General features: G+C 44.5%; 1 protein-coding gene across 8 annotated transcripts in view; it reads left to right on the top strand.

Annotated features, from left to right (window-relative positions):
• Window positions 1–15,404, top strand: part of LOC109853667 (putative polypeptide N-acetylgalactosaminyltransferase 9) — a 212,713-nt gene that overhangs the window by 143,181 nt on the left and 54,128 nt on the right. For all 8 annotated transcript variants that reach the window (XM_020425991.1, XM_020425987.1, XM_020425983.1 and 5 more), the window contains one exon: window positions 417–621. In XM_020425991.1, the coding sequence (XP_020281580.1) occupies window positions 417–621 (205 nt within the window). The remainder of the gene's footprint in view (window positions 1–416; window positions 622–15,404) is intronic.

The raw sequence follows: 15,404 nt of genomic DNA, 5'->3' as shown, positions 1-15,404 counted from the left end.
GATGCATGCTTATTCGCGGATCTTTGTTAATTAAAATCTCAGTAACTATTGCGAATCTAGCAAAATGGTATAGGACTTTTCACCTCAGTTTTATTCCTTCTACCTGCCTACGAGCGATGTTAAACCAATTCTGGGACACCCTGTATATCGCGTCTTGAACAATTAGCACAACTTCTGTAATAAAAACGCGCGAGATCGCAAAATGGTTTTACAACTATATAATAAAAAAATTACAAACAATATCGAATTTTTACGATTCGTCGATCGAAATCTCGATTCCGTTCGACGATTCGAATAAATCGCGATGATAACGCGTCGTACAACGTAATCTCCCAACGTAATCAACTTGCAAATTTACCCTAATCCTCGCATTTGACGACGTCGCTCACATTTGTGATCTCTCTGATGGCTCTTAGATCCCTTAGCTGGAGTTCTGGCTGTACCACGTGAACCGGACGCAGCGGCACCCGGCGAGATGGGCAGACCCGTGATACTGCCGACCAACATGTCCGCGCAGACCAAGAAGCTGGTGGACGATGGCTGGCTCAATAACGCGTTTAATCAGTATGCCAGCGATCTCATCTCCGTGCACAGGTCCTTGCCCGATCCACGTGATCAGTGGTGAGTTATAAAACTTTGGAAACTTCGTTTGCTCCAAATTGCTCAAGTTAAATTGATACATACTGCTTCTCACGCGTGTTTGTTCCGGAAACGGAGTTTATATTGACATCAGTGACATTTCGAGCTTTTAAATGAATATCGATATTAAAATTTTTTACTACCAATGTTTTACATACAGACCTAACCACTTGGGAAAATACTTCCACAAGAATGCGATTTATGACCGCTCGCGCGATCTTTCCCTCGTCGCGGCGTGACATTGGCGGAAACGCGAAATTTACGCAAAGTGAAGAGCGCGTAAAAACGAACGCGCATTTATACGTAACGAAACATCACCGAGGAGGATCGACGTTATAGCCGATGTAAGAGGGATATCCTCGGGTCTCCCGGGACACGTGGGGGGTAACAGTCGGCGGCATTTTTGCCGATCGGATGTATATATATAGGCCGCGGTAATGCGTCGGAGAATCGCACGGTCGTAAATGTCCCATTTTCTTTTATTGCGAGTGGCGGAGTCGTAACGACAGATCGCGCGGCGACATGTCCTTCGTGATCCGACGGACATTCTCGAGAGGAAGAGAATCGACCGAGCACCGCGTGCTCGGAAATGAATCGCAAAAGAAACCTGTAACCCCGCGTACGTTATAAATGCGATTCTAAGGTCTAAGCGCGCGCACGTTATCTTGCGAGAACGCGCGTACAGACAATCGAGAGATGCGATGTTTCGCGGATGTAGAGAAGCAACAGCTGTTGCGCTATTTATATTGTTGCAATTATATTTTTAAACCGCTAAACGAGATATTTATACGGGAAGGCAACGAGAGAAATTTTATCCCGCATTTATTTTCACACGGAGAGACACGGTATTTCATCTATACAGAAACCTCGCGCATACATGTTGAACGTACGTACCTATTAATAAAGTTCCTCTTATACACACGCGTCGATATCATATGCGCGCGATCGGAAATTGCTTTTCTTTATATTCTTGCGTTTTGTTGTATCAACTCTCCGCGCGCAAGCCCCGTAGGTTCGGCGCGATTCAGAAGGAGATTAAAATCGGCCTTTTATAGAAAAAAAAAAAAAAAATCGTTTTCATTCCGGAAGCGCGCTTCTCCGTCGCCCTGGGGAAAATGCGCAATGGCATTATTGCTCGCGAAGAGCATTCTCTGGAGTAATATTATAACGTAACATGCGCCCTCCTTTCTCGTACATACATACACACACGCACGCATGTAATTTGCATCGCATCGTTATTTTAATTACGGCGGCAAGTTAAACGCCGCCGCTATTATATGTAAACATTTTCCTTGAACGAAGAAGAACAACCTTTCCCGCGATAATGTGTTACGTAGTCGTGTAGTATACGGCCGCACACGTGTGTGCGTGTGTGCGTGCGCGCCCAAGCTATGCTAATGACTCGCTATTCCGAATTCTTGTTAACGTTGCAAATTATTTTCCGTCTACGTCGCAAATGCAATTTCACGGCGAGCGTCCGCGCGCGCGCGCGCACGTCCTCTCTCGCCCGACCGCGCCAAGTGCTACGTGTTACGCGTTGTTTAATTAATTGCACTGTGCCTAATTTGTTGGCGCGAGTTGACCGTAACAGTACGGTGAAAAGAGAGAGAGAGAGAGAGAGAGAGAGACCAAAAGAGCGAGAGAACTATTGCAACCGCATAGTTCGGAAATTTAATCATCGGAAAATGCTCGGAAATTAATACACATTGCGGGTCTTACGTCACGCGGGAATTCTGGGATAAAGGAGAGAGAAAGACAGAGACGTTTCTTTCTCATCTATGTGTATTCTCCTCATATTATGTTTTCTCGTATGTATGTGTATGACTAACTTCAATATAGTATATTTTAACAGAGGAAAGTAATAATTTCGTGTGTTTGCGCAGAAAAAATTACAAATTAAATATTTGAAAAATAATTAAATATTCAAACAAGTTTTTTCATTCCAAATGTGTTATATTTAAATTTGTTCTTATTCTCGGTGTACTTATATCGTCATTTTTTATAATTTATAATAATGGCACATGTGAGTATATGAATTCTTCTAATTATGCAAATTAGAGCGAGCGCATCGATCGAGAGAAGATTCCGATGCTGCGATCCGTCGCAGATTGGCGTGATTTATTTGTGCAAGAGACCGTACAGCAGCTAGATACGTACCGAGGGGGTCTGGTTGGGATCCGAAATATGTTTCGCGGTGACCGTAAATTTCCTCTAAAACTTCGTACCGGCGGCGACGGTAGACGACCGCGCGGCGGCGAATTAACCCCATGAATATTAATTACAATTTACATGATATTAACCGACATTATCAGGACAGGTGGGCAAACTTCGTGGGTGCCTGTTGTTACTGACGTGTCGCGAGTCGCGCTCTCGCGTAACTAACCGAGCTTTGGATAAAGATGTCACCACATCGGTTCTCGCAAGTGCTGCGTGCTGCAGCACGGCGTCGCGCGCGCTCGCCGCTCGCACGCTTATACGGAAACAGGTGTCCCTGATTTAGAATCATGAGAATTGTCCGGGCGATATCGCTTTGATATTAATTAATTGCGAATGCGAGATGTTAACGTTCCTGAACTTTATAAAAGTTTTATTCGAAGGATGAAAGAACGTCAAGGTTTTAAGTAAAGCACTTTGTGTGTCTTGTGTTAAAAACGCGCAAACCATCGTTTTATTATTGCTTTAATGTTAAATTGGATAGAACGCTGATAAATTGATCAAAGAGAGGAAAAGTGTGCTGAAACAAAGGTACGTTTAATTAACGAGTTACAAAGAATAACAATCCGAGTGATGCCGATGTACACGTATGTGTAGAATGCGTGTTCGCATGTTTTCCAATTTTTGCGTCTGTGTGTATAATTTTCTTGTCAAATAGTTTCCTTCTACAAACGATTAACGCGGATGCTTTTGTGCAAAACGTGACGTAAATATCGCTTTTATCGTTTGCGCACAAACGTTTTGTAGGCACGGTTTTATCGGCGCGGCGAGTGGAAAGAGTATATACATATGTATTTCCGACAATTTAAAACGGTTAAAAACGAACTACTGTCGCGTTTTATCAAATTAGCGGTCAAAGAGTCGAAATAATTGGCGATTACGATCGCGTCAGTTAACAAAGGTAGGTATGCGCCGCGCGCGCGTGCCGATTATTAATTAATAATTTAAACACCCGAGGGGTGACTGGGTGTAATTACCGCGCGGTGGACCAATTATTTAAAATGGTCGTTATCTCCGGGCAAGGTACATATTGTTTTTTGAATGCTCAATTAAGCGACCTTCAGTAGCTCGCGGCTGACCGATTAGCAAGAAGAGGGACTATCTCCCGCAACAAATCTTGTTTAATTACTTTTACAGCCGATGTAACACACAGCTAATTTACAAACCATTTAAAAAAAAACTATGTTAATCTTTTCGCAAAAATATAAGTCAGCAAAACTAGTCGCGATTGACATAGAAAATAGTCCGTGAACTGTTTGCCAAGGCTGTTTTTGTATACGCGACATTAGAATCGAATAAATAATTGAAGATAATTATTTGATCAGAGTCAAAGTAATATTCAGAGCCAAATTATCAGAAAAAAGTATAATTTTTGTAAACTCTCTCTTGAAATAAATATTTATTTATTTTTTTTTTATATAACGAACGCGCGTTTATATAAATTTTATACATGATCAAGTTTCAGCATTAGATAACGTTTCGAAATAATTTTTTTCACACACAACAAAATAACGAACCAGACTGCACATGTTTCCGAATAAACTTTTTATATTAAAAAACAAATATATCCCGTTATAACCGTGCTCAACAAATAGCGCGTTGATTCTAATATATATATATATATATGTATATATGAAAACATGGTTCAATAGCGATAATTCTAATATATATAGAGACAGTTTCTCGCGAATAAACGGAGAAACGGTTCGCACCGAGACGGTGCGCGCAACGCGACCGAGGAGATCAATGCCGCGGCGATAAGAGACGCGAAATGAGATAAAAGGTCGCTTTTCGCGGTTTTCCCGCCCGACCCCGAGCTCTTCGCCCGGGCGAAGCTCCGCGCGGAAATGGAAATTTAAATATGCAAATGGCGAAATGTGTTCGGTTTAATAAGCTGCTCCTCCAGCGACTGGAAAATTTGCTTGCGAAGATTTTGCTTAATTATCACATTACCAAACAGCCGAGGACTGCGTTTCCGCTGCTCTGTTTGATTTTCTGTAAATTGCGCCGCGTACATGTACACGTCTGCTGTCGTTATTTCCCAGACGGAAAATCTTAAAAACACAAACACACACGCGCGCGCGCGCACACACACAGCTCGCGATATTATTCAAGTCGTTTTACACTTTTATGATAATGTTATAGGATTGCGGTGAATTAATTTCCATATTACAAAGTCCAGAATTGTGTTCGCTCGGTATAATGTTAACGTTAATATTAACTTAAGCGAGTATCCGCCGTGTAATATACTTTTACCAGGTGATATAAACGTTTAAGTGATTGCGTGCGCGGATATTTTTCACTGTCTCCCGTCTGGTTAGCTATTAGAACTTAATCTTCTTAATCCTGCAACGAATTTACACAAGATGAAAATTCGAGTTTTCCACGGTTAATTTGCTGCAGGTAATGCAGCGCGCGGACGCGGGCGCTAGAACACGGTTCGTTTCTCATTAGCCGAAAAGTTTTCTTGTCTCGGGCGAGCGCAGTTCCTTTCGAAGCGCGTCGAAACGCGGGCGGGGAGGAGCGGTGGTGAAAATTGAAGATGTCGTTCCGCCAGGCTAGGCAAAAGAAAGAAACAGAGGAAAACGAGATATCCCAGCGAGAGTTTAACGAGGACTTATGAGCAACGTGGCTCGCTATCCGCCGGCAATTTCTTCGAGGAAGCTCGGCGAGGTTGCTGCAGCTGGCAGCGACTACACCGTCGTGTTACTCTTATTGAAGAACGTTAATCGATACCGTTACGCGAATCGCGCGCGCATGATTTCCCGATATTTCACGGACTACGTGCAGTATGCGCAATTCTTCTCTTCTTTTGTTCTAACTAAAAAAAAAAAAAAAAGAAAAACAAAAAACAAAAACGAAACAAAACATTTTAACTGTTCGCGTTGCAGCGCGAAATTCTTTTTTTTAAAAAATGTTCGGTTTAGGTCTTTTTTAAATTTTTTTTTCAGAGCGAGAGATACACCGCGCGCAGAAATCCAACTTTCGTATGCTCGACTCTTTCAGATTTAGCGTGCGATTGCCGCGATCAATAAACCGTCGTTTTTCTCTTTTTCTCTCCGGTCTGTGGAAAGAGAGACCGTGCAAACACGACGTAATGCGATTTCAGTGCAAGTCCGCTGGCCAGACCGTGGTAGGTGGCAACGCGCGCGAGAGGATAATGAAAAAATATGTGTCGGATCCGGGCCGGTCTCGCCGCTTGATTTCCGTATTCGCGGCGGCGGGTTAACGCGAGACGCCAATATTTTTCAATTACCCGATCAGCCCGACTTCATTTAGTTTGCCCCGCCGTCTTCTCTCGCGCGCGCAGACTTAGATTAGATCAGGGCGCGTGTTTTCAAACGCGTCTGGGATACCGCTACCGGATGCATCGACGGAAACGAAACGCGAACAGCGAGCACAGCGATTGATTGTTTCCTGCCATTATCGCGGGATTCGACAGACGTTCGAATGCAACACCCGAGAAAATGATCTCCTTGATTTTTGCCGTCTTATCAGATCGAGAAACAAAATAGCCACCTCGTGTTGTTTCTTCGATACGGCGGATATATCTAGCGGGCGCTAATTTAATTCTCAAAATATCTCGCGTTCTCATAACATTATATATTTGGTTCAATCCGCGAAGTTACGATTGCGACATGCTCGACGCGAGATGTGAAATCGTTCGGTCATTTTGTCAAATCTCGTCGATTGTCAATCGGTAAAATGCGCGCGCAATGGAAAATAACAGCACTTTGAATGCATCGAGGAAGAAAAAAATTGGATGCATACAAAGCAGGGGACGATGCATAGAAATAAAATTGTCTGTCAGACGGTAAAGGAATTTGCGAACGTCGTCGTGTGTCCGAAGCGTCGTTCTTGACCGGATGGAATAAGTTGGCGCAAAAAAAAAAAAAAAAAAAAAAAAAAAAAAAAAAAAAAAAAAAAAAAAAAAACGGACAAATCGCGACAGGAACGCAAAACGATTTTCGACCGGAGAACTGCCCGGACTGCCATTGTGCGCCGACTGGAAATCCGCTCGCGAGGACCCATTGTGGCTCGGGCCTGGCTTCCACAGGATCTCATCCGCTTCCGCAGGAACGCCGGGAACGACCATCGTTGACGTAAACGTATTCCGGCTTCGAAGATACCGCGTGGAATGGACCGCGCTCCGAAAAGGGCCGGTAGTTGTTGCTGGCACTGGCCGCAATTTGTTGTCGGGCGTTGCGCGTCCGAAACCGGCGGCAGACACCGCCCGTTAATGTCTGCGGAGCTTTTAACGTCGCTCCGCGCGCGCGCGCGCGCTTGAATTGAAGATAACCGGAACACTAGTCCGAGATTATATCTGTTTGAGTGTGCAGTTTGGTTTAAAATTCAAAAATTATTCGCTCTCCGTAAGGTAACCGTCCCATCTGGCCGGATGTGTAAAAAGTTAGAAGAGAGAAAATGAATATCAAAAAAAATAGATTTAAAAAAATACTTAAACCATCGAGAAATGTTTAATATTAAATATTAAATATTTACATATCTAATAATTGTTTTGTAATAATCATTTTTTATATCTAATAATCATTTGTTTAAATAAATGTCCGGGGTCACTGGGACTTTAGTTCTACTATACATCGTATATAACTCGAAGCGAGTTTTCGATTTCGAGATACGACTCGTATCTCGAAAATGAAGTCTGTCTCTCCCGCGAAGAATCTCTGCGTACTCTGGAATTGTGTATACGCATATAATTGTCACATACGCGAAGTTATTCTGCAAACAGCCGCGAAACGATTCGTGCGGGTTCACTCGAAGGATAAGCCGAGCTCTCTCACGTAAAGTACATAAGATTCGACTTGTGCGGAGGAGAAGTGGCATGAAACTTGGAAAACTTTCGGAGAGTTAGGGCGAGAGCAGATAAGGAACGCTGTGAAGAGAGAGAGAGAGAGAGAGGGATGAGGGAACAGACCCCCGGACCTTAGACGAGAAAGGACTCATCGCGCGCATATCGTTGCACTCACGACGACGTTCTTGAATGACTTTTGCGTTCATCGGACCGACCGCGGTTTTGCGCTCGCGTGTCTATTGGCGCGGTCGAGGAAGCGAAATAACGCAACGGTTTCGGAATCGTAAAGCACGGCAGACCGGTATAGATGCCCGCGGTTTGGAAACGCGCGGAGCTTCCACGAGGAAGGTGGTTGGGGAAGTTTTACGATCGTCTAACTACCGGCTAATTTTCGTGTTCACGGCGCCACGTTGCACCGTTCGTTACGCTCGCCTGGTCCGATGCGGCTTCGTGAGGTCGGCGGCGAGTTAACTTTGTGCCCGCGCCGTCGCGACGCCCCCTGTGTCCCTTGGCGAAAAATAAACCCGCCCCAGGTTGCGAAGGGACTAGTTGTACTTGTTATAGAGTCGACGTTGTCAGCGAGTTACCGGTGCGTTTGCGAAAAATATCTGACTCCGTCGAAGAGTTCATATTTGTTTTCTCTACTTGATGAATACAATAGTAGTATATATGGTAGTAATATATTGCAAAAATATTTTTTTCATCATCAAAACGATATGAAAAATGTAAACGAAAAGAATGTTTGCCGGGATAGCAAGAAGATTAGCCATTACTCAATAATTGATGCTAAAACTCTTTGACTAAAGTTCGTTAATTTCCTAGAAAAGTTTGAGTTGAGGAAGAAGGCAAGTTGAATTTTTGTCTCGTTGTTAATGTCTTCGATTTTTTTTCGAAAAGTTTTCAAATCTATCGATCTCAGTGATCACGTTGTTGTGTTCACTTTTACTGGAACAAAACATCCTCATCAAAAGTCGGTACGGTCGATCAACGTCGCTAAACGCGCTTTTTCGTTTTTGCGGAAGTTTTTCGGTCCTCTCACGACCGTATCTTCTTCGATATGGGGCGCTCCGTTCTCTAACGAACTAGTTCGCCCTTAATACTCGTTACCCCGGGGGATTAAGTTAAGTGAAAGCGTCTTATCGCCTTAACGATGATCGACGTCTACGATCTTGCGCTTCTGAGATCGTTGAAGCTAGCCATCGGGATGATATCTCTCGCTTACGTTTATCGGGGGAGGGGGGGAAGGTTAAGGCTCGGCGACAACTTGATTATCGACACATTTCCCGCCATTTTGCAAAATTTCGTTACATCTTTGTTTCTTATCGAGGAAAACTTTATTAACCGTTTCGCTCTGAGAATTATCGAGGTACAAAGAGGATACGGGACTTGTATCGGGATGAGCGGCCGGAGAAGAGCAATTACGATTATTAAAGAAAATTAGCTTACGTTCGTGTTCGTCGATCACTTAAATGCATCTGGCGCTCGAGCGTTTAATCATAATCCGAAAATTATTCTCGAGGCAAATTGTGAGGAAGAACAGCTTTTATTTCGTTCATAAGCGCAACTACGTAAAGGGAGTGGGAAAAAGGAAGGAAATGAGCGGTGCAGGACAGAATAAACTTTAATCAATTTTAAGAGGAAGAATGCATCACAAAGTAAAATTTACATCTAGTTTTTGTTAAAAGATCTCGTGTCGAGATCGTTGTAAAAACGTGTGTGAAAAAGGGAGAGAAAAATAATGGAACATCAGACGTTAAAAAATATGCGCGTAATTTAGAAACTTTTATATTCTTTTCTCTGGCGCTTGTGCGAAACACTTTTTCTTTTTTTATCGTCATTTGACGCTGTCGATTTTATTTACTTAGAACAAAAAAAAATTGACGCTTTTCGTTCCAAAGATATTTAAATGGGACATTTGTAAAAAAAAAAAAAACACTAGAGACATTACCGCGATTCGTCACTTTACATAACTCGGATACACTGCCTGTGCATTTCCTTCACAAATGTCACCGTCTCGTGAAACTTGACGCTCGCGCGCCTCTCTCCGTCTCTCACAGCACATCTCGGGCGCACATTACGTTCATAATCACGTTTCGTCATTCCGTTTCGCCGCAAGTTCTCGATGCTCGTGCCGTTACGTTATCCGCGTACGTCGGCACGCATTCCTGAGATCTCCGCGAAGATGTCTCCTGCTCGTCAACGACGCGCGGTCGTGCCGCGCGTCGCGATGTCAGAGGTTCCGTGCATCCCTTTTCTCTCTCTCTCTCTCTCTCTTGCGCGCGCGCGCAAAATTTCTTTGTTTCTCTCTCACGAGGAGAACATCCGTAATTCCGACAGGAATCGGATACACATTTCGATTTTTTCCCTTTCCGTATTCTTTACGAACTGTATCGTGGTATACATCACCTCCAGGAGTTTCGGAGGTAATTGGATTTAGTGCGATTTTCCGAATCCTGTCTCAAGGCTCTTGCCTTTTCGTTCTACCGCTTTGCTCTCGCACCCTCCGATTTCAGGAATCGAGAAGACACGAATCGATGGGCCATGTCGGGAGCGAGTATCGTAAAATCCTCCCGAGACGCGAGACGGACGTCGAAAGAGAAGGAAGAGAGAGAGAGAGAGAGAGAGAGAGAGAGAGAGAGAGAGAGAGAGAGAGAGAGAGACGCCGGTGAGAAAGGGTCAGACATGTGGAGGAAGGGGAAGGGACGAGGGTAACAGAGCTAAAGTCAGACCAGCCAGAGATACTCGACAAGGGTATCTCGTATCGCGGAGGATCCGAAGGCTTTTGCGGGGGACGGGCCCGCAAGTGGGTGGGTTTGCAGGAGCGGTCGGAGTTCGATCGCAGGGATTCTCGTGCGCGCAGACGAATCAAGATAGCCGGCTAAGGAATAAAGTGTTGCGAAGCAACCCCCGCCGGCTGTCAGGGAACTTCTGTCGAGCTGGTTAAGGGTGACTTGTGAAGGAAGGGAGCTCTCTTTTGTTTCCTTCGTGAAGGATCGCGTTTTATGCGCGCGAAACCTCTCGACGACTCGTGACGATGCGCGCGAAATTATTCGCTTTGTTCTTCAAGTAGTACAGAATCGGAGAAAGAAAAAAATGTTGCCTGAGACGTATTATTTTTTAAACAAGTAAAAGTTAAATTAAAATATTGTACAGCGTTAGTTGTACAACAGTAAACTTGAAAATAAAAATCGGCATTACGAAAGAATTAATAAATTTCTCGAATAAAAAAAGTGCCTCTTAATAAATAATTAAATAAATAATCATATAATAGATTTAATAACATAATTAAGAAGCAGAATATTAACAACAGAACAGTGTGCAGAAGTTTAGTTTATTTTATTTATTTTTTTTTTTAATATCAGCGTCGATCGTGTCTGACGATATCAAGCAATGAAAGATTTCTTTAAACTTCCCGCAGTAAATTGCTGAGAGCGGCAAAAAAAGAGAGATTGAGAAAGAAGAAAAGAGAGCGAGCGAAAAGGGCGGTCTCAAACAGTTTCAGACCCGCAGAATTAACCCAGACTCCGGCTAATTAGCATTATCTGCCGCCAGGTCGGGAAATTTACTTTGCGAAACGTCCAATTAAGCCGGCAGGACAGACAATGGTCGGCCGCCGTCGCGAAATTGCGACGTCAAGGACGTAAACAATCTTAGATGCGACCGACGTTATGCACTTGTGGACGGAATTACGAGTGGGCCATATATTCCCTGTATAAAAGAATGTGACAAGAAGAAAACATAAAAGCGCAGAAGAAACGATGAGATGTGTCTTCGTTCTCGAAAGACACGCCGCCGTGAAGAAGAGAAGCGCGTCTTTTGGAGGAAGGAGAAAGAGAACAACGCCGGAGAGAGAGAGAGGAAAACGCCGGTGAGACGAGACTTGTACGTACGGTGAATAAAAAGGACTTCGCGATGCGTAAGATACACTATGTATTGCCACGCGAGAGCGCTGTGGTAGAGAAAAGACAGCGCCGGAAAGAGGAGCGACCGAATGTTCCTGTTATTTGATCTCGCGGACGTGCATTGTGCCCGCCTCGTGTTCGTGCCGACGTTTTCATCACGAAATTAGGACGTCTCGCTGTGTCGTCGTCGCACTATGCGGTGTTACCGAGATACTACGGAAAGCCATTGTGATCTTGTGACACACAATGTTCCGCGCGCGCGCGCGCTCTCTCACTCTCTCTCTCTCTCTTTCTCTCTTTCTGTAATCGTTGCGAGTTTACGGAAATTCGAGAAAAATCAGAGACGCGATATTTTTCGTTATTTCGTTTTATTTTATTTTTTTTTTTTTTTTTATCGTTTATCACGCGAGTACCTTCGCGTACTTACTCTTCGTCAGTGATTTTACACACGTTTTCTGAATGGATTTTTCGAACGTACATACAGATAAAAAAAAAAAAGGACTCAGTTTCGCAGACGATCTGAAATTTACATCGAGTTCTCGCAGCAAATTTCTTCTGCTACGTCAATGAATATTTATGCACGAAATGGTGTTGATCTTCGCGTAAAAGAGTATTTTCCATTTTATTAATATTTATACACGCCTCTCTCTCTCTCTCTCTCTCTCTCTCTCTCTCTCTCTTACTCTCGTTTTTATCTGATACACTGTGTTTTCATTTACGCGATTATACCGTTGTGCGATGCAGCTCGCTCGTCGCGAATTCGCTCGGTGCGCGAGCAAATCCTCTTTCATCGAATTATGTGCAATCTATCTCGATTTTATAGAAAAGATTGCTAAAACGTGCGCGCGCGCTCAATTTAGAATCAATTGAAAGAGGGAGATGAGCGCGCGGCGATATCGTTGCGGCGATGCCGCGGGATTAATTTTGTAATGTTCGCACTTCGATCTCTCGCCATTATCCGCGATTACACCACCCGACCAATTACATCACGGTGGCGCGCTCTGTGTATGCGTGTGTGTTTGTGTGTGTATACGTACATAATTATCGCAGTGGCGATTTCTCGTTTCTCCGTCCGGTCGATCGATCATGGTATAATCTCCTCGCGAGCGGTGAGAAATAACAAGAGCGACGGTGTTATGTTTGGCGAACGCGCGTTGCACGGGAAATAAAAAAAATCATGAGAGAGAGAGAGAGAGAGAGAGAGAGAGAGAGAGAGCTCGTTGTCGCGTGTCCTTGGAGCGACACACATGTTGCACGCGAAAGAAACGGATGAATACGGTGATTCTTTCCCCGGCTGCTTTACATGCGACAATCTCAACACGGAAGAAGAAAGAGAGAGAGAGAGAGAGAGAGAGAGAGAGAGAGAGAGAAGAGTTGCACGCGGTGAAACCGCGCGAATTTTGCATAATGAAATTAATGCGGATGGATACGAGAAGCGCGACGGCGCGTGTGTCGCAACATGAGCGACGACGAAGTCACACGAAATGATCGATCACCCGCAACGCGACGAAGCTCTTTTCGCGTATAATTGTGTTCGCTGGTGTGATAGATATTTATTAATACATTATTAATCTGTGTTTGATGCGTTTGTATGCGATGTGTGTGTGTGTGTGCGTGCGTGAGAGAAAAACCAATATTTTGATAAGAAACGATTTAAATCGTTGGTAATATTTTTCTAACACGAAAGCAAAAGATTTGATGAAACCTTTGTCTCGTGATTTCTTTCCCAAGAAAATAAACAGTTGCAATAAAACAAAAAAAAAAAAAAAAAACAACGTGACAGGACGAAGCACCGCGGTTTCGTGATTCGCGGTAGTATCGCGATACCGCGCTCGCGTCGCGCGTTTCGCGATATTTTCATAATGATCGCCGGTTCTTTTTTTTTCTTTCTTTCTTTTTCGTCGATACACGCTCCGCGCGGAATTCCACATGCCGTTTCGATCTCATTTTGTTCATGGTGAGCACCACGCTGCGAAGTGGGTCGCACGGAAAGAGGGAAGGAAAAACGCGAGAGAAACGAGAGAACGCATTCGTGACGCTCTGTCGGTCATAATGGTCTTTTTTTTTTCTTTTTGTCGCGATACCCCGTGCGCGCGTTCGTATCGCAAACGCGCGGAGCGGCAGCTCCGACAGGCGGATGCGGCACGATAAGAAGAGCTTCTCGTATCCGCAAATAGATCCGGTGTCCACTTTTGTGCCCGTGCGCTCCGGATTCTTCCTTTAATCTCACGCTCCGCGAGAAATCCCGTTGTGTCCCGCCTGGTCATCGTATCTGTTCAAAGGAGAGAACTTTGCCTGTAATCCCTCCCTTTCTCGTCTCTTCCTTCCTCCTCCCCCCACTTGGTTCGTGTCTCGAGAGTCCGATCGAGGGCGAGCGTTGCGAAAAACTTAATCGCTTTCCACGCTCGGGAAGGAAAAATTGACTTTTTATTTCATCGTTGTTCGTTTTTTATCTGCCGACGAAAAAACTGATGAAAAATTCTGATTTGAGATGAGAAAGAGAGAGAAATGTTGGGCAAAACGCGAAGAAACGGGTCTTGATTTCTCCTACGCCCGCTTGGAATATTCATGCTCGGGCTTTCCTCGTTAGACGTCGTTAGACGCGAACTCCCGAAAGTTATTTCCGTCCGCTCGGAGTTGAATGTTCCTCGGAGATGGATATCCATCTCTCTGAGTGTGTCCGATCTCCTCCCCCTCCCCCCGACTTCATTATCCTTATTATCTTACTTATTCGCGCTATAAGCAATTAGCAGAAAGTACTCGTCGCCGATCGAGGAATCGTCTGCCGTTAATAATAACTTAATTCGGTCTATTGTAAGTCGCTTAGACGGGCGTTAATTAGTTCTCGTCCCATTGTCCGCAAGGAGAGAGAGAGAGAGAGAGACTCGTCGAGATCCCGTCGGAAAGTGAAAGAATATAATTTCACCTGCGGGGTGCGAAAACTCTCGTGGTCCCACATATAAATGTGAGGTAATGACTATTAAGCCACTCTCGGTAATTACTAAATTAGAGGTTGAAGTGAATTAATTGAACGAAATCGCGTGACGGCGCCGCGTTTCAAATTAGAAAAAATTTCTCGGCGACACGCATATGCTCCAAAACTCGTTGCGGGCACTCTCGAGCGTGTGCCCATTTGATTTGTGTTTGTGAAAACTACCGGGACGGTTTCGGGATCGCGATATTTTCGACGATGTAATGACCGTCCGTTAATCGTCGTCCGTTTTTGAAAATATGGTTTTTGAAAACGCGAGAAATTGCGCGAGCGACGGTCTCTTTCAATTACAAGTGATTTTATTTTGACACGCGACAGCGACTACTACACGCGCCAGCGACTACTCGTCGTGAAATCCGTGACTTAACGCGCGACAGACGGACGACGATAAGTGAGTTACTCAGGTCGCGGATATACAGGACGAGGTAATTACAGAGACCCGCAAGGATGAAAGGACGATGTGGCGAACGCGCGGAAAGTTTTTCGAAGCGAGGAGCAAAGAGGAGCGTGTGTGTGTGTAACACATAAACACACGAAGGGAAGGAGCACACGGCCGTGTGCGCGAAATTACCCTTGTTGAATTTCTCGCGGAAAGACGCTCGGCCGATTGAGTTTTATGAGGCGTGCACGTCACGTGCAGGTAAAATGATAGTAGCCGCGGTTACGCTTCGAGAAACTGCGCGAACGCCTCGTAAAAGCCGGCCTCGGGAATGGAGATTTCCCGAAAAAGAAAGAAAAAAGGGAACAGAGATGGAGAAGGTTCTTCTCGCGCGAGAGAAATCTTTCGACATTGCACCGCGCGAAGTACGAATCTCTTCTCATTATCGAAATCGAATGTTGAAGT

Source organism: Pseudomyrmex gracilis, unplaced genomic scaffold (genome assembly GCF_002006095.1).
Source record: "Pseudomyrmex gracilis isolate BER0280 unplaced genomic scaffold, ASM200609v1 scaffold_52, whole genome shotgun sequence".
Lineage (NCBI taxonomy): Eukaryota > Metazoa > Arthropoda > Insecta > Hymenoptera > Formicidae > Pseudomyrmex > Pseudomyrmex gracilis.
The sequence above is the reverse complement of the archived record's forward strand: the minus strand, read 5'-3'. Positions and strand labels throughout refer to the sequence as shown.